Source organism: Brassica napus, chromosome A5 (assembly GCF_020379485.1).
Source record: "Brassica napus cultivar Da-Ae chromosome A5, Da-Ae, whole genome shotgun sequence".
NCBI lineage: Eukaryota > Viridiplantae > Streptophyta > Magnoliopsida > Brassicales > Brassicaceae > Brassica > Brassica napus.
In genome coordinates this window covers 27,002,567-27,022,676 of record NC_063438.1, presented here as the reverse complement: position 1 = coordinate 27,022,676, position 20,110 = coordinate 27,002,567, and the positions used below count along the sequence as shown (strand labels likewise).

The 20,110-nt window shown below is 30.9% G+C and overlaps 2 protein-coding genes across 2 annotated transcripts; one reads left to right on the top strand and one right to left on the bottom strand.

Annotated features, from left to right (window-relative positions):
* Positions 1–19: 19 nt before the first annotated feature.
* Positions 20–2,769, bottom strand: LOC106453000 (pyruvate dehydrogenase (acetyl-transferring) kinase, mitochondrial-like). Its single transcript, XM_013895213.3, has 6 exons — positions 2,413–2,769; positions 1,233–1,482; positions 960–1,140; positions 731–878; positions 444–660; positions 20–355 (listed from the first exon to the last, which is right to left on the bottom strand). The coding sequence occupies exons 1-6, from the start codon at positions 2,638–2,640 to the stop codon at positions 297–299; spliced, it is 1,083 nt and encodes a 360-aa protein (XP_013750667.1). The 5' UTR covers positions 2,641–2,769; the 3' UTR covers positions 20–296.
* Positions 2,770–15,367: 12,598 nt separating this feature from the next.
* LOC106351099 (transcription factor MYB108-like) lies at positions 15,368–18,800 on the top strand. Its single transcript, XM_013790917.3, has 3 exons — positions 15,368–16,678; positions 17,396–17,525; positions 17,934–18,800. Exons 1-3 carry the CDS (start codon positions 16,525–16,527, stop codon positions 18,607–18,609), a joined length of 960 nt encoding a protein of 319 aa, XP_013646371.2. The 5' UTR covers positions 15,368–16,524; the 3' UTR covers positions 18,610–18,800.
* Positions 18,801–20,110: the final 1,310 nt, after the last annotated feature.

Here is a 20,110-nt window from a genome sequence, read left to right as displayed (position 1 = left end):
ATACAAATGAAGGACATTCTTCAATAAATTTTTTTATCATATCAAATATATATAAACCAATAACGGTTTTTGCTTACAAAATGTTTTGAATCAAATAAAATTACAAGTCAGAGGGAGATTTAACTCACTTGGAATAACCTCCATATCTGAGTTTCGAATCAAGGAAGCATAAATCAGAGTGTAATAATGTATGTACATCAAATAAACTGAAAAAAAAACTTAGTGAACAAAGTAGATCCCGCGTCTACCATTAGTATGTCAAAGCTCTGTTCACTAGCCTGAACTGGGAGATTTTCTCAGGGCAAAGGCTCTTGTGAATCTCCAAGGCGCGACAGGTGCAAGTAAGCATCAGTCCCTACAATTTTTTTAATAACACACAAATTAAAACTATCTTTAATGAATATGATCTCAAAACATTAAAATGGAACAAGTATTTGACTCACCGTATCCTTCCATGGATATGATCTGCAAATCTCCACCAAAATAACGAGCATACAAGCGACTAATTGGCAGACCATAACCATAACCAGCCATAATCACGGGAACATCAGCTGTTCCAAATTCCATTTCCTCTTCAAGCGGGTTTGTCGCCGTGCTGTAAAGATAAGTGAATATTTTGGGGAGACCACTTCTCGGTATACCTCCACCTTCATCTGAGACCTATTACATTCACCCACAACAATAGTCAACAAAAGATAAAACGCCTTGCACAAAAGAGAAAGCAAATAACCTTTATGGTAACATCTTCGATTCCATCAGCAACTATTATGCGGACTGGTGGTGCAACTCTATCGGAATCAACATACCGCTCTTGGACAGCACGTAGAGAGTTCTTGACTAGCTCATACACCATAAGATGCAAATGGGTTGGCACATACCTGTAAAAATGAGTAGTAAAAGACGTAAGTTCGTAAGCTACAGAATGAATCCAAAGAAGAAAACAAGCGGACAAAACTCACGGAAAGGTGAAACTTGGATCACCATATATGTTGATCTCCGGAGCAGAACCATACTCTCTATAACAAATAGACCGGGCATCTTCGGTGGCGTTCCTCGCTACCTCCATAGGAGACATCTTAGTGTGAATGTAACCCACACAATGACGTGGCGGGTTTGGATTATGCAACTCAACATGCTGCCCTGAGAATTTTTCATTTTATAAAACGAAGATGTTTCAGTTGAGTGGAGGAGAGAACAGAGAGAGAAATTAAAAAAAAAAAGCAAGTCTTTACCAATAAGGTTACGGACGCCTATACGGGATAAGTAGAAGCGATCAAGAAACTGATGAATCTCATCAAGATTCTCGTAGAAATGGACTCCTTTCTTGAGCTGGTTAACACCGAGTGCCATCATGGGAACCACGTTGTTGTGCCTTACTTTCACGGCCTTGATCATCTGAGTGAAGTCTTTCTCGTCAGCAGTATCTTTGATCTCAGGAAAAGCTCTCATGTCCCTGAATGATTCCAGATACCAATCCCTTACCTACCAAACAAAACAGCAGACAATCTTGAAGAAGCTATTGAAAAAGAGTGTCAAAATTGCCAAATCTTACGTCACTCCGAAGATTACACATCAAAAACTGTTATAAGGATTCTCTTTCACTGTAGCACAAACATTAAAAGCCTTCACACAGTATCTTATTTTATATTTTATCGAATTTAAATAATTAGAAATGAACAAATAATTAGAAATGAACGTTCAAGTTCACAATCCAAAGAACAGTATTCGATTGGCTCTGATATCAGCTTACATTTTTTATTATAGTATTCCAACTTAAAACCGACAATAACTGAATTGATCCTAACCATTTTATTTAATTCATTAAAAAGTTTCATACCAATTAGAAGAACCAAACTCATGTAAGGTATAGAAATTCTTCAAAACCTATTAGATTTCGAAATTCGATCGAAACACAATTGCAATACTCACAAGAATCAAACAGTAAACCGGAATAAACCAATGAAACGCAGTTTAACAATTTGATTCCAGCAAAATTCTACAAAACCCTGTTTGATTCGAATCACAAACTCGATCGAAAATAATTAGAAATGAATGTTCAAGTTCACAATCCGAAGAACTCGATAGGCTCTGATACCATATTAAATTGTAGTTTATTATAGACTTCCAGCTTAAAACCGACAATAACTGAATTGGCCTAACCAGTTTACATCATTCATTAAACAATTTCATAACAAAATGAAAAACCAAACTCGTGTAGGGTATAGAAATTCTTCATAGCCTATTCGAGATCGAAACACAATCGCAAAACTCACAAGAATCAAACCGTAAACCGGAATAAACCAATGTTTAACGATCAAACAATTTGATTCCAACAAAATTCTCCAAAACCTAACCGATTCGAACCACAAACTCCATCGAAAATACTCACAAAAACACCACCGGAAACCTTACCTTCAAGACGGCAGGTTTCTCGGAGAGACCGTAAGGCAGCGTCTCGAGTTCGATCGCCCTCCTCGCGACGCGAATCGGAAGCTCCTTGTGGAGAAACTGCGCGGAGATCAAAAGGTTCTTCTCAGTAGGCGTGGAACCAAACTCCATCATGTACCTGAGGCTCACGCCCGTCTGCTTCATGCAACCCCATTTGTGAAGATCCTCGATCAAGCTCTTAGGAAATATCATCTTCACCAACCCTAACTTCTTCGTCGTCGTCGTCGCACTCAACCGTTCTCATCGACTGCAGGAAACCTCGAAAATGATTGGACATGCAGAAAATGGTAAATTGATTGGTGGATGGAAATTAATAAACGTTACGGAAATAGGTTGCCCGCTAATTCCATGGATTAGGATTTTTTTTACTATTACGAGTTTGTGTTTGAGTGATCGTGTGGTGTTGTTGGCTTTGCTTGTTTTAATATTTTACGTTATGTCTTTTTTGAGAGTTAAAGTTACTTATTTTATATTGCAAAGTAAGGCTCCGATTGGTAACTATAATTCCACAGAAAAGGTGTTAAACTGCAGAAAAAAATAATTAAACTACAGAAATTTTTAAAATATACAGAATGATAGAATACATATTAAACTGATTAAAATATTTTATATGGTATTTACTTCATTATAAGAAAAGACAAATATCAATAATTAACATTTACTAAAATTATTTATTATAAATATTTAGCTTATTTTTCAATACATTTTAATAATAAATTACAACATTTTATAATATTTAAAAACAAATTATAATATAATTTTATTTACAACATAACTATTTACCATTAAAAATTATTTTATTTATTTAAAATTTTGAAAAGGTAGTATCATATAATTTTATAATATGAAAGTGTTAATCTTGTAAATAATCAACTAAAACTCTATTTTCCATTTATTAGAAATTTTCTTTGTATTTTTGTTAGCAAAAACGCAAATTTATGTTTTTCGTATTTTTCTTTCATTCCGTAATTTTTGTTGATTGGTAAAATATTTACGAAATCACATTTAATATATCAATCCGCCATTTCGCAAAGTTACCTGTCAAAGTATAATACTAATTGTTAAGAAAAAAGGAACTCACACACACAACTCTCAAATAATAATAATAATAATAATAATAATAATAATAATAATAATGTTCGACTATTTTTCATTCAAAACATCGTTTTAAATACACATCTCTTATTATAAAAAGTAAAAACTAGAATGATAATTGTTTTCTCAGAGGTTTTCTACTTTTCTTATACTAGTTGTTTTCTTGTATCAGTTGGTTCAATATCATGATCAAACTGAATGAAATAGTTCAATTTTACGAAGACAAGTTCTAAAACATAAAAGTTGATGAAAAGGAAATATATACTTAACCTTAAACTAGAACGATAAACGGGTAAAGTTAAAAAGTTGCATATCTAAGATAGCTTTAGAAAAAGACCACCCTAATCCACATATGACTAAAGTCCACCATATGTGAACAACGTGTCCTTTCGTGTTTTCGTAGATGAGTGATATGTCGTCTTGTATCATAAAAACTATACGGTTTGCGTTATTTGATGAAAACAATGGCAAGTCATCTTTATATTTTCTCTTATGTAAGAAAGAAGCACAGTCCACAAGGATTCTGGCCCGTTCTCCTCTTATAAGCCCAACATTTATACGTTTGTTTTTCTAACTACACTATACATGGGCTCAATCAAGGTATAAGCAATGTAAAATTATACGAATACATTAAATTTCATATATATATATATATTTTTTTCATATATTGATCTGTTAAACTCTGATAAAGTGTTTACTTTGTTTTTTTAAGCCTGAAATATTTTAATATTTTTTAGAATTAAAGACAACTATTTAACAGGTAAGATAACAAGAATATATGATAACCGGAATTTGCCTATAATTTTTGAGTAATATTTTCGCTTTGTAACTTATGGTGTATTTATTCCCTAAAATTATTATACAAAAAAAATTAAATGTAACAAAGTTTTGCAGGTAGCATAAACATCGAGCGATCTGAAAATGTTGTTTATTTTGGAACAACAAAAGAGTTGGTGTTTGACTTTAACATCTATCTTACCAACTCTCTCGAATCACAATAGCTATTTTTTTCCTAAACCAGCGACACTGAATATCTCATTGACCTCACAACTGCATATTTCGTTATTTCTCCATACATGAGTTCATCTTTGACTTGTTCATTTCACTATATTTTTCTATTGTTTCCCGCCTTGGTACGAGGATTTGCCTTCCCTAAATCTATTCTATTAAAACAGCAAATTGACCGATTGATAAAAGTTGTGTTCAATTATGTATTCCTATTATTTAGGGGTAATTTTTATAACTGCATCATTTATTATTTCTTTATATAACCATGATTTTGTTTATAACTTCCATTTGATTCTCTCATTTCCGGACCCACTTATGTCAAAGTCTACGGTTTCATTCAGCAATAATCAGTCCTTTCTTTTTTTCTGACATTATTCTTTTCTTTTTAATTATATTACACTGTTCTATATTCGAATTATAATTATTAGAACAAACTATCATTTTAATCTGTTATGGACCATATTAAATTAGGACCTATATGAACACCATTAACACAGTCCCAATAATAATACTAATATCAACATAGTTAATGAATGTTAAGGTATATATTAGTCTATTTAAATCATATACTGTTTTTTAACAGTCATATATTAAAATTTAAATCTATTTTATTAAATCAGAATCATGCCAATTTATAAGTGTTATGTCCAACTAATTATTCCCATGTTTTACTCTTTCAAAAATGAAATATAATTCTTTATTTTATGTAACTAAATATAATATTCTGGTTTCATAGTTAAAAAACTTAACTCTCTATTAATTTACAAAGCACATAATGTTAAAATAGGATTTAACAGGGTTTAACTGGATTTTTAATAGAAATAGAAAATTCATATAAACTCATTTAGCTTAACAGAGTTTAAATAAGTCATTTAATTAACAACATTTATTAAATGTGATTTTACTTAAAGTTATTGAAGACCATATTAACCATATATATAGATATATAACATAATATATTAGAATTTATCTTTTTCAAACACTTTTCAAATGTTTTGTTCAGTTTTCGGTGCAGGTTGAATTTCATATTGGTTTTCGGATATAACATTTTTTAAGAAAAGTTTAAGTATATAGGTCTAATAGAGTATGAGACTTTAATTTTCAGATCTTTTTAAATACGGATATTTTTGACTATTATGTTAGGTAACTAATAAAAAAATATAATATATTGCAAACTTTATAATTTTTTTTAAAAAAAAATCTGAAATGCATATAGTATAAGTGAATAGTTATGCAGTTTGACATATTTAATATAGTTACCAAAAATTATATTCAATTAAATCAACATTTAATATAAATATGATTACAAAAAATAACATAAATATAAAAGTTAAATTTCTCAAAAACGTTAAAACAAAAAATATACCCGCCCTTTCAAGGGCGGGTCAAAATCTAGTTTCATATTAATGTTGGAATCCAATCGATCATGGTAACTCCACGCATCAGTAACGAATGTTGTACAGAAATTTCGGAAAGTAAATAATAAACACGAAACAACAATAGTTTTTAGGTTTTGTTATATTAACTCGTTGACGGTTGATGAACACACATATCACACAACTCCATTTGATCTTCGCCACTTAGCTTTAAGGAAAATATTTAGAACCCGGTATTAAATATGGGCTTTGCTTCGACTAGACATTTGAAATTAAAGTGGATTCTCACTTAGTTTATATTTTATGGTTAACCTCCTCTTTGACTAATAACTTGTTGGCTCTATAGCTACTAGATGGAAGTACTAATCTACAATATTTAATATATGACTTCGTTGTTAGACATATATAAACGAGTAAGCCACCATGTAACTACGACCAAGAAAATCGTAGAAAACCTTATATTCAACCATGTTCACAACTTTGTTTAATCATCAGATAAGAGAAAGTGATTTAGTTAGAAAAACCATTTACTAATGCCAGTTAAATAATGTTTTAAAAGTAGCTTTGAGCAAAGCTTTCCTTGTTGACTTGTCAACAAAAATTAAAGACTCCAAAACGCACGAGTGGGTTGACTAACTCGAAGATCTCTTTGACTAATTTGACCGGAGTACACGTCAAATCTTAGTATTCTATATCAGATTGATTCACGAGTCAAAACATAACAAACAATTTGGATATTCTGAGATCTCGGATCTTGGGTCTTTTTTAAGATCCGATAAGGACATTATTCATTAAATAATGCTCCTAATAGGTTCAATTCGATATGGATATCCCACGTGTATATGTTTATTTGCCTATACGTCGTAAGCGGGAAGAAATTACTGTTCATATTGAAGTTATAAACTTAAATGTTAAATCCAATTAAGTTATACAATCTATAATCTTCACTATATATATAAAGATACTCTTCTTAAACATGATGGAAAATGAAATCACAATCCACTAATTGCTAATTACGACTTGATGGTTTATTATATAGTATCACCGGTAGAGAAAACAAATCCAATATCTTATAGATGTTTTCACACTTTCATCGTCATTAATATAGTTTTTTGATAGCCATCTTACATAAGATATCCTTTTAAACGGGGCAAAATATGTATATTAAATAAACCGAAAGATTTAAAGCAATTTGAAGCGACAAAATGGTTTAAGGACAAAAATGTATGTCTTTAAATAAACATCATGTTTCTTTTGGGAAGCATGGAGATGAAAGATGAGAAAAAGTAATAATAATTAAGAAAGCACTTGTGTTCTCCACTTTGGAGCTTCTTAATATCCTCAATGCTACTTTATGTTCCCTGTTAGCTTGGTTTTCTTTCATATTTTATAGAACTTCACATATTCGATTTCACATTTAACATTCTGTATTCTTTTTAAGTATTTCTTTCAGCAAGAACGTGGTTTAATAAAATAGAATAATATAGTAAAATGAGAAAAATTAGTATTAGAAGCTTCCAAAAAGAAAATTTACGAATACAATACATGTGTTACGTAATGCATATCAACTCTTGACTATATATAAGCCATCCTATGTCCTCAAAAAAATATACAAAGTATGTCAAATGGATATATATTACAATAATGTAATGTTCTATAATTAAATATGTATATCACAACATTATTTTGCAAGACAAGTACAGTTCTAATATTTATTGCTAATGGTTCATAAAATGTAACGACGTCGACTGATCATCCAGATTACTAGCTACCATCCATGCAGTATTTTTAAAATTTAGGAGTATTACAGATTGTTTGCGGATCAAATCATTGGTTTCATTTTACTTTCTTGCTTAACCCATGACTTTTTTTGTCAACTCTTCCCGAAACTCTTAAAAGATGGAAAACTAGTGCTAGTGATTATGATGATTCATTTCACGAGAAATTTGGCTAATTATCCTTGTATTGTCATAAAATAAATATGGTTATGTTTTTAAACATGTTTATATCATTTAGTTTAATTTACCTTTGTAGTACAAGCATTTCATTTTAGTTTCTCCAAATTCTTTGCAAAACCAATAAATTCTCTTGAAGTGAGGGTTAGCAAAAAAAAAACAACGGGAGCACAATTTGACGATCAACCATTTGTAAAAGAATGTTTGGACTCTTTAGAAATTCTTGATTATAGATAATAGGAATTTAGAAACATGTTTGAATCTCCTGGTTCAACATGAAGAAACCTTCTTTCTATTGGATATATATTTCTAGACGAAGACTTATTCCCTTCCAAGCACTAATTATTGTTTTTTAAAACACATTTTATGCTCCTTCTATTTCAAAGAATATCATTTACACTTATTACACAGATTAAAATGCATTTATATTCTTATTAATTATATTTATTTAACTAACAGTATTTGAGATAAATAAAATTGTTTGTAAAATCAAAACAATTTGCAGTTAGTATTAAGCCAAAAGTAAATACAAATTATATTGAAATTCTAAATGATGTTTTTCTATAACAATAAAAAAATGTCAAAATGATACTCTTTATGAAACAGAAAGAGTAAAAACTTGCTTGTTTTAACAACTTATCCTCGATGCTTCATTATATTCTCACATCTCTCAAACTTTTTTTTAGTGTTATTTCAACATTGTGAGTTTAATTATCACTTGGGCATTCTTCTTTATATGTAACTTACAATTGTTTTATACTAACTTTCAAGGGATATTGTTTAATTCTGTGTATTGATCTCAGTACTACTAAACTATTCTCACAAATAAAAACAAAAAAGGAATGTAATGTAGAGAAACCGGATTTGAAATTTATCAGAATGTGAATCCGCGTATAGTGGTGTATTTCAAATAGCAACAATACGTAGTTGTTCAAGGTAGAAAAAAAATAGTTATTCAAAGTAAGTAATATTGGACTAGTTTTCAAAATGAGTCGTTAATTAGTCCACTTGAAATCAATTGATAATGGAATTTTACTTCCCTACAGCCTACACATTTTTCAACATTATTGTTTATTCTAAACTAAGTATCACTAATTTATAAAACTTCTTATTTTGCGGCTTTTAATCCAATTAAGTCATACTCTGATTTTTATAAGCGTGACTAGCGGAGATTATTCATCAGTTGAAATTTCCAAAACAGTTGGGCATACATATGGTAAACATATAGCTAAAATGGAGACTTAACTGGGGTATCATACGAGATTTTCCCAACAAAGAAAGGAACGAAATCTGTATTATTATTTTTTTGCATAACGGAATCTATTTATTATTAGAGATGTAAGTCCCTTCATACGGTTTTCGAATCTTTGTCTTATATGCAATACACGAGCAGCTCACTTGATGCACTCATACATACTCCCGGTCGACGTATCCTTTTCCAAAGGGTTGCAAGAGGCTAATTATTAAGGGTGTGACTGTATATAGCGATTAGAACAAATATTTACTTTCAATCCAGTTTTTACTTTCATTTCTACTTTTAACGTCAACCAAGTGAAATAAGTTTTCCACCGGTTTACTCTAAATATTAAGGTAACTAGAGTAAATTATTCTCTCATTTTAAACAAGTGAAAAAAATTCTCCGATTTAACAGATTTATCTCCTCCTTTTTCCACTTCGTTTTTCTCACCATTTTACTATCTGTCATTAACCAATCATATTCTAAAGTGTTTGAGATTTTTAAAAAAAAATTAAAGACGTTTATTATAGATATTAGTATATTACTGATGTTACGTTTATACTTGTTTTCATGGGAAATTTCTTATTTATTTTCTTCTAGCCATTTCCTTTTAATGTAAGAGCATACAGAATAAAAAAAAATCTGCAAACTCTATAAATGTCATAATAAAATTTCCCAACGATATACGTTGAATACAAAATTTACGTTAAATGCTGGTTCTACGAAAAACTCTTACATTAAAGTTCACAACTATAAATCATGTGTTCTTGTTGTCTATTTTATACTCATTTTGAAAGAGTTAGATTTGTGATCCATAGCTCTTTGGCATGAACGAAATACGAGACGAATTGGTTTCTCTTTGGTACATTCCTTGATAAGCTGGTTCGAAATCGAATCACTTCGATAAGGGGACAATGGGGAAGATACATGAGAAGGCTATCATGAGCTTGTGGTTTGCAAGTCCATGATTTCTTAAAAGCTATATCCTATATGTAATCTTGCTTTCAAATTTCTTTTCCAAACATACGTCGCGATAATTACTTAACATTTTCTTTCAGAAAAAATAGATTTATGATCCATATATATATATATATATCTTAATTAATAGGGAACACACATAAACAACTACATTAGTGAACTACCCATGTAAATTTTTTTTACACTCTTCATTACTAAATTAAACAAGTACAATAGTAGTAGAAACATCGTATATAACAATATAACACGATGTGCATGCTAAAATGCTAAATCCCTAGCATATAAATCAAAGTAATACAAGGATAGAGACACAAACTTATAAAGTTTGATAAAATGTTATGAAAGATATCAAAGTTGACACTTACGATCCAATCTATAAAAGTTTTACACCTCACTTCAATTTCTTCAAATAACAGATGATTAGTCACAGAAACATGTGACGTCACAATATTATCCAAAACCTCGAATCTCATACGAATGAGAATGAATCGTTGCACCTACGGCCAAGTAAACCTTCACACAAAATAACACAGTTAGAAGATTCAAAAAAAATTCCCACTTTTAGATTCTGGGAGAAGGTCACCGCTTACAAAGAAGGATTTAGATGGAAAGACTCTCTCCTCTGAGAAGGAGGACGTGGAGGAACTGCCCATGTAACTTAATGTTCGCAAATTTATAGGAAACAGTACAAGTTAAAGGCGTGTCGTGTATCCTATATCACATGATTTTATGTACTATGATATTCTGAATTGAGCTAAAACTGATGGTGCATATGAAGAATGTCATATCCATCTCAATATGTATAGTATCGATCTAGATCACACAATTTTGGTAAAATAAAAATAATCAAACAAAAATTTCTAGTTAGTCCTATCAAGTTTGGAGTTTCATTAATATTTTTCTAGTATTTATTAGCGTATATGTATGCTATAAAAAAATAATGGAAGGGGCTGTCATTGTTCAGGGAGGACTTTGTATGTTTAGAGGGACACTGAATCTAGACTTGAAACTACTTTCGCCTGTCTCATTCAGACGTAACTTTGTAAGTCTCAGAGATGTTAGAATTTTTTTTAAACAACTTTATGAATCTAAAATTTATCGAAATCTACAGGATACATCCCATTTTATCGTTTATTTCTAATTCATCCTTCGATTACTCTACATTTCAGAAAGGAAGTCTAAAATAATACATTCAATATTCAGACGCAACACTTAGATTCTAACTTATCTACTAAACGTCTAGACTAGCCAACACCGACTGGAGTCGTCGGACATATATTTGAATTTTAGATACAAAAGCAAAGACGATCGAAAAGCACTTAACAATATTTTAATATCTTTCTATACATGTCTGGAACAATATCGTCACGCCTGTCGTCATTTTCATATGGATTTGAAGTGTAATCATTTTCATTTTAATCTTATCGTATAGAACATTTTCATGCGTTGTTGATTACTTTAAATAAGATAAGTTATGTTTGTTACGGGTAAAAACAATATGCAAAAGTGGTCCTGAAAACACACATGCCCTCGCATTAACCAGCACACGTAAGCATATTCAAGATTTTGAACTTTGGACTCACGAAACGTATTTTATAAAAGATCTAGTGAAACTTTGATGGTTTATTAGTCCGTGTATTCTTTTTCTTTATATCACCATAATGTTTTTTCGTTTTTCAGGGCTTGTTCATATAATCATATTATAGCTAATCTTATTTAATCCATAACGAACTGACAATATTTGATAATTGATATATATGAGAAAAGTGATGGTGATGCGCAAGAAAAAGTGATGAATCTTGTGAGCTTCATGGATAGCAAACCAGCTATCGAATAAAAACGGAACTGAAGAATATAAAATAGATTGCAGTGTGTGAAAATCAACGGACGAAAAACGTTAAAAAAAATTATTATGTATTGAAACAACACATTTAGGTTCCCCTATTGTTAGTAGTATGGATTTTAGAATTTTAATTATCTTGATGCTATAATAGACGAATAAACATTTTAATAATGAATTTTCACGATATTTCTTTGATATGTTTTGTTAAAAAATATATTTTAATTTCTTTTTTCAAAATGTGCAGTTCCATTTGTTCACATTGTTTCAGTTTTATAGAAAATGCATTTTTCTTACTAAAATGAGAATTCATTTTATTGGAATTGTCTACGACATTCTTGACCATATAACATGTTAAATTGCGGCGAAAATTAATTAAAAAGTGTAATATTATATGTAAGACAAATACCTGTATACATGGATGTATGTGCGCGTGTCCGTGTGTGGTTCTAGCTGGTTTCTTTGGAGTTTTGCCTACTAATGATGCCCACAAATATTCTTTGGCACATTGTTTATTGTTTCAAAATTTGGCCTAATCACATAACTTATGAAAACCAAGTACCACATTATTACCTTTTTATTTTAATTATTTTCATTAATCAGATTATGATATCGACCAACCAATTATTATTCGAGTTCAAGACTTGGAAGAAAAAGATTTGTTTCGGATTTACGTGGCCACGTGTCTGATATGCTTAATCCATTGACTATAGTAATTAATCCTCTTTTAACAATATTATCTAAGACTTTAAAAGGTACTTTACAGTTTCTTGTTTCGATTTACCCCAAATCGGAGACCGAGGAAAGTTTATGTTGAGCTTTTGATGTACGTTTCCAAACCTATATAGAGTTTTTTTTTATGTACGTTTCCAAACCTATATAGAGTTCTATGCTAACGGGATGACGTTATAGGGTAAACTTTGGTATAGGGTCTTAGTTTAAATATTTTAACGGGTACCAGTCTAAATATATCGAAGTTTCTAAAAATGATGGTTTAAGTATAAACAGTTTACATGTAAACACAGAATCCAATATTTTTATAAATATTAAAATCTTAAATAATATATATTGTAAACTTCTTTATTGACACTCAGTATATAAAAAATTAGTCTTGTGATTGCGAATTATTATGATTAAATTATCTTCTTAAGCATTTAAATTAAAGTAAGAATAACAATATTATGGATGTAGATATCATCACAAGTAAGAGGTAGCTTTTTAGGCTGAGATATAACTGCTAAAAAAGACTCAATCTATAATCTTTATTCGTCCATATGTAACGTTTTGACAGTCTCAGTTTAAATATTTATAGTTTTTCAAACTTTTGAAACTTGCAAAAATGATTTTTAGCTGAAAACATTTAATTGTTTTTTAGGATTTTCAGTCAACTTGAAATGTTTCCATAATTTTATATACTACAAATAAAATGTAAAATATGGTTTTGCGAAAAAAGTGTTTATCAAGCATTGATGACTATTTTTAATAGAGGGATGTGGTTTCCTAAAACGAAGACATGTGTGGAGCGAAGACGGATTATTTCTTCGTATACACTCACAAGTAGTATTATCTGTTTTATAATAGTGAGTGTGTATGAAGACATTTACACTTCACTCGCTTTATAGTGAAAACACGTGATATCCGTGACATTTAAAAATATCTGTATATTGCAATAATGTTTAGATGCTTCCTGTCGATATGAAAGTCATCAAATGCCGAATGTGCGATATATATACTAGACATAGTTAATCGTGTTCTTTTGGGGTAATGGAAATTATTAGAATCTATTCACTTACAAATAACATTATCTTAATAATGTATTTACATTAGATCAACGTGCGCAGTCAGTCCAGACTAGGTTAATTTAACCAGTGTAATTTACTTGGATCAGAGTTTGAATAGATATCTTTGGAAGAGAAGTTTCTCAAGTCTTGACTATAGAAGCTATTAAAATTTAAAACGATGGTATCCATAATCAATTTGTATTTCTTATAAACAGTATTTGAGAAACCGCTTGTTATGTCTTTAAGCTTTAACATTGAGTCTGATGAGCAAAATGAGTTGATATATTAACAAGTTGTCAAGTTGATGCGTTATTAATTAGGTCGGCGGCGTTTAGTAGTAGGTTTAAATTGTGCATCAAAATGTACAAAAAGGAGGTGTAGTGAGTGATATCTAATTAACTACAACAATTAGTGTAGTTGCTTTGAGCTACCGTGGCTGCGTGGTATTTTAGAGAGTGGTCCTATCTTTAAGTAATTCTCGATTAATTTGTTTATTACCTTCGTATACGTTTGTTCGAATAAGTCATGCTACAGTAAAATATAAGGAACATCAACTCTACAAAGAGCTTAACAAGCCAATAATCCGCCATTACTATATGCTCTATATATTGCATGTATTATGATATTACTTCTATGTAATTTTAGGACATTCTAGTTCATCCAATTAAAATCGTGCACGGAGAAGACTTGAGAGCTTTCAAGTATTTAAGTGAGATTATACCAAAGATCGCTGTTATGTATATTGAATAATTGAAGTTATACATATCAACTTGTCCTTTTGATATTTAAAACTGTTGATATTTACAGCCTTTGAAAACAAAGATCGATAAGACGTATGATACGTACATTTCAACTTTTGTCTTCTGATACGCATCATAGACAAATTAAGTTCATATTTACGATATCAATTATTTGGTTTTGTACGTTAAGAATTATTGGTTATCTCTTACAACTGGACAAAGATCCGTGGCTTAAACTTCTTTAGTATTTCTATATATATATATATATATATATATATATTTATTTATTTATGTGTAATTATTGTCATTTAGGTATAGTTATTTATTAAATAATCATAATTGTTATTTACATAGCACTCTAACTTTTTCATCATCAAGAAAATAGAGTATTCTAATAATGAAAATTCTGGTAAAATGAAATTGAACTCTTTTTTAATGGTCAGAAAAGAACAGGAATAAATAAGAAGGAAGTGGAGAAATTAAAAAGGAAAAAGAAGCTGTAGCGCAAATATATATTATTGGCAACTTGTTTGAAAATAATAAGAACTCCAAACCCATAAAAGGAAATGAATAAACACAATCAAGAAACGGAAACAGAGTTAATAGTTTACAACTTTACACACAGACATGGAAAGTCAGCGGGTCAACTTTAAAACTCAGTGCTTTAAATTAAGTGCTAAGTGATAGTAGTAATTAACTATTATTCCCTCCATAGTCCTTTTATTAACTGATTTTTTAACTGGACGGCATCTTTCTCTACGTCTAGACTGCTAGACTTCTAGTATCATTAAGTAAATACGACAGCGTCTTTTTAATTTCGGAAAATGAAGTAACAAAATTAGCCAAAATTTTAGGTTTTAATTTTTTTATTCAAGTTTATTCTAGACCTAGTGTTCACTTTATCATCAACATATCAATATTTTATAACACTTAGATTTATTATATCTGTACATTAGAATATCAAATAATAAATTAAATATATATTGATAAAATTAGGAATTTTGATATTACTTGATTATAATTATTATTTAATATATTTAAACTATAATTCATTTATAATATTTCCTGATATACTGTATATACTGTATATCAGGAATTCGTCATATCTTCAAAGAGAATCTAAAAAGTCAATTATACAACACGGAAAATTAACTAAGGTTTACAAACATCAATCTTATGTGACACATTCATTCCATGGTATAATTTTTGTGAGACTAATTTTTGGTGATAACTTGCGCTTTAGTTCGACCGGAACTAACACTTAGTTTATAGTGTATTTGACTGTTAAACATGTTACAACCTACCTAGTTTATAGTGTCTTCAATTCAAATTTTGAAGTGTGCGTGTATGAACTAACAGAAAACAAAATATCAGTTTGGTTGTATAAAGAAATCGTTTGCCATTAATAAATGTAAATTTGAGTTCGTTTAAGTGGATTAGTCATATACCTACATGCAAGTAAAACTACAGGATTAAGTAAAAAGGTTTCGATCAGTTTATGATTTTTTTTTCAAAATGTGAAATCCCTCGTTAATAAACTATTTCACAATATTGATTTAATGGTTGAAAATTCGTAGGATCAAACTTGTAACCTCACCTTTCGTAAGAGAATATTTGTAAAGCCGAATGGACTAATATTTCATATTCGATAGTTTCCCTTTTCATACATCATGAATATTTAAACTTCAAAATAATAATAAGCTAAGAAAAAAAAGGTTTACAAACAAAATAGAGGAGTACTTAAGATAATAATTTATTAAATCAATAAACACAGTTCCTACATTACGGCTGTGTATTCTCTTCTTTGCACATGTTCAAAGTAATTTAAAAATTTAAAAGAAAAATTGAAAACTATCATCTTTCCTCTTCTATAAAACCCACAAGTTCTCTCTTTTTCTTGTCATTCGAAACTCATCATTTCTCTATCTACACATAACTCCAAAAAATATCAAACTCTCTCTTTCTCTCTCTCCCTCTCCCTAAAACCACAAAGAAAAAAAGTAGTAAGTCTCAAAATTTTTTTTGCTGAGGTTTCTCTTTTCTTTGGGTATTTTCTGTGTGCATCAATGGATGAGAAAGGAAGAAACTTGAAGAACAACAACATGGAAGACGAAATGGACCTGAAGAGAGGTCCGTGGACCGCTGAAGAAGATTTTAAGCTCATGAATTACATTGCTACTCATGGAGAAGGTCGATGGAACTCTCTTTCTCGTTGTGCAGGTATATATGATTCATTTCACGTATATATACAGTTGTATATATGCATGTTCTATTTCTTTGAGCATCTTTTGGCTAAAAGAGACAAATGACAAGTCGCATAACATAATTGATTGTGTTTCAATCACTTTATGTTCAATCCTTTTCATGTTTCAATCACCATGTGTGATTGTGTTTTTTCTTAGATTTCCCACCTTTACTTTTATTTTTTTTATTTTCGGAAATGGTTTATTTCCCTTATATGCATAGATGAAAAGACCATTCATAGGTATGAATTAAAAAGTGCATACCTCTCATGTTTCTCTCTTTATTTCTAAAAATATTTGGTTCGAATGAATGAATAAAGTGTTCATGGTTTGAGTGAGATCTTTTTAGCAAGAACTTCAATTATCAACCATCTCACTTTAGATATAATATCTAAATTTGGTTATTAAAAAGGGTGAAAAAGAAAGAGGAACTAATGTGAATTAATGATCATCATCTATATGGGAAGAGCACTAACTCAATGGAAGAAAGCTTGCTGGAAAATGACCCTTTAGAACAATTTGCATTTTGCATCATAGTACTGTCCATTTTGGTTTTGTTGGGGAATTTTATATAACTTTACCAAATATGAAATTACATGAGTTTCTTCCGTATGAAATCATCATACTCTATATACGTGTAGATGACCGGCCGGTAAATTAATCATCATATATACTTTTACCAATGAAATTATAGGACTCCAACGCACCGGTAAAAGCTGTAGGTTACGGTGGTTAAACTATCTCCGCCCTGATGTCCGCCGTGGAAACATTACCCTCGAAGAACAACTCTTGATCCTCGAACTTCATTCCCGTTGGGGCAATCGGTATGTTCTTAAACTTTAACCTAATATTGTTCTGTATCGTTTCATGAGCTAGATCTCTTATACACAAAGGTATCGTTTTAAGTTTTTTTTTTCACACAAATAAAGTTGAAATGTCTAAAATAATTAACAATATAGTATAACTTCTTTTTGCAAATAATATTTTTTTACACTATACGTACGTGAAACGCAAGCAATAGAATGACGATATTAATTTTCTTATAACGGAGAAAATATGAACTTATGTGGCGTTGTATATCGATCTTAGTGGAAACAAAAAGAATTACATGCATGATTGAGATAGCTTAATGATTAGTAACGTAGTAAATGAAATGAAATTAATAGTTTACTTATCAGCATATAATCTGTCTTAAACAGTTAATTTAATGTGTGTGTGTTTTTAATGAATAGATGGTCAAAAATCGCACAATACCTACCGGGAAGAACAGACAATGAGATAAAAAACTACTGGAGAACCCGAGTTCAAAAACATGCAAAGCAGCTTAAATGCGACGTGAACAGTCAGCAATTCAAAGACACAATGAAGTATTTGTGGATGCCTAGGCTGGTCGAGAGGATCCAATCTGCCTCGGCCGCAGCCACAACCACCAACACCACTACCACGACAGGATCAGCCGCTACGTCATCTAGCAACACAACCTCTAACAATCAATTCATGACGTATGATTACAACAACAACAGCATGGGACAACAATTTGGTGTAGTGAACAACGATTATATCACGCCAGAAAACTCTAACGTGGCAGTGTCTCCGATGTCAGATTTGACGGAGTACTACAGCGCTCAAAACACGTACCCGGAATACTATTCGGGTCAAGTGGGGAATAACTATTATCCGGATCAGGACTTGGTGGTTCCGCAAATATTACCGGATAATTATTTGGATTATTCTGGATTATTAGACGAAGATTTGGCGGTTATGCAGGAGCAGAGTAACCTTAACTGGTTTGAAGAAATTAATGGAGCTACTTCTTCTTCAGACAGTTTATGGAACATTGGAGAAAGTGATGAAGACTTATGGTTTTTACAGGATCAACAACAGTTCAACAATAATGGCAACTTCTGAATACAATTAAAAAATTAGAATCGTTAAGTACTTAATTAAACAGGAAGTATACGTGTGAAAGACATTTGTTCAAGGGGAATAATTAAAGATAAGGAGTGTTTACGATATTATATTAGGATATATGATCAGCTTTTTTGTTCCAAGCCTGATCAATATGATTGGTTTTGCCTTTTTTTTGGTGTGTGTGTGTGTGTGTGTGGGGTGGGGGGGGGGGGGGGGGGGGGATTGGTATGATATTTTGTAGATAATCGATAAGTATGGATGACAATTATTCATGAGTTATTTTTAAGAAACAAATAATTCGTCGGTGTTGGAGTATACTATTGTAAATATAAAACAATTGAAATTGTTTTCACACTAGATTGAGTGATTTCCTCAATGGAAGCATAATACAAATCATTATTCATTTAATTACTAATATTTGGACGACGAAGCTCATAATTGGTTCCACCATGTTTAATATTTAACCCAAGATATGACATAAACAAATAAAACAAATCAGGGAAATATTTTAAAACATTTAATAATAACCTTAGTATTATGAAATGGATAATCCAAGTATATTTGCTTTTTAGGAACTATGTCTACAGGGCATGTATATGGGAAATAAAAGGAGCCAGTGTGTGTGAAAGCCTTTCTTTGGGTTCAAAAGAATACATTTAAAATTTGGTTGTTTATTCTCAAAACCACATAGCGAAAGCTCATTGGATCTTATCTAGGCTTTTAGTTTAAGGTGTACAGTAAGAGGTTCATTCATTGAAAAGTTTATTGTTTGTTAAAATATGTCCAAAAGCCTTAGTTAATTATTAGAAATTGTATTTTTTTTGTACGGACTTGCACCATTTAACCATTATCCATGCAAAACCGTGTTCTTACTCTGCAACACGTCAGCAACACCATGTCTTATGTATCCCTCCCCTCCTCTGTGATCACCCCTCGGTTATCTTAGAAACTCATAGGAAATTAAACAGGGATATAAAAATGTCTCAAAGGAACAATGTGTGATTATGTAATATATATGTAGGATCCAACAACAACCACATACTGAAACATTTTTTGAGAAAAGCACATACTGAAACATTATTGTTAAAAATAAAATCTCTCTGTTTCATTTTGTTTAATGAGTAAATATTAACATAAGACCTATGTCTCCGTATTTTACACATATTAATTGTGAGCCGTCAAACAAACAAAAAAAATCTGTAGTTGAAGTCGTTTTCTTTCTATGTACCACCAACTGATCCTTTAAGCAATAATAGCGCTTTCCTCATCTTTTCCCATTTAGAATATCTTTTAAACTCGAATATAACACACATTAACACATATTACAGCAGATATATATGCTGCACACATCTTATGGAATTGGCGTGTGGTTGAGAAGAGTAAAGGCACGTGTTTAAAGTAGTGATGGTGAGGGAAGAAGACTTAACATGGTGGTGACGGCGGCTGAGGGAAGGAAAGTTCGTTGGCGGTGTGGTGTGGCCAGCAAGAAAGCCGATCC

Excerpts from the sequence above, each read along its gene's own strand:
- LOC106453000 (XM_013895213.3), bottom strand. The coding sequence starts at position 2,640 with ATGATATTTCCTAAGAGCTTGATCGAGGATCTTCACAAATGGGGTTGC. Across the intron at positions 879-959 it reads GATCCAAGTTTCACCTTTCC|GTATGTGCCAACCCATTTGC; the intron begins GTGAGTTTTGTC and ends TCATTTTTACAG. Across the intron at positions 356-443 it reads CATATCCATGGAAGGATACG|GGACTGATGCTTACTTGCAC; the intron begins GTGAGTCAAATA and ends AAAAAATTGTAG.
- LOC106351099 (XM_013790917.3), top strand. The coding sequence starts at position 16,525 with ATGGATGAGAAAGGAAGAAACTTGAAGAACAACAACATGGAAGACGAA. Across the intron at positions 16,679-17,395 it reads CTCTCTTTCTCGTTGTGCAG|GACTCCAACGCACCGGTAAA; the intron begins GTATATATGATT and ends ATGAAATTATAG. Across the intron at positions 17,526-17,933 it reads CATTCCCGTTGGGGCAATCG|ATGGTCAAAAATCGCACAAT; the intron begins GTATGTTCTTAA and ends TTTAATGAATAG.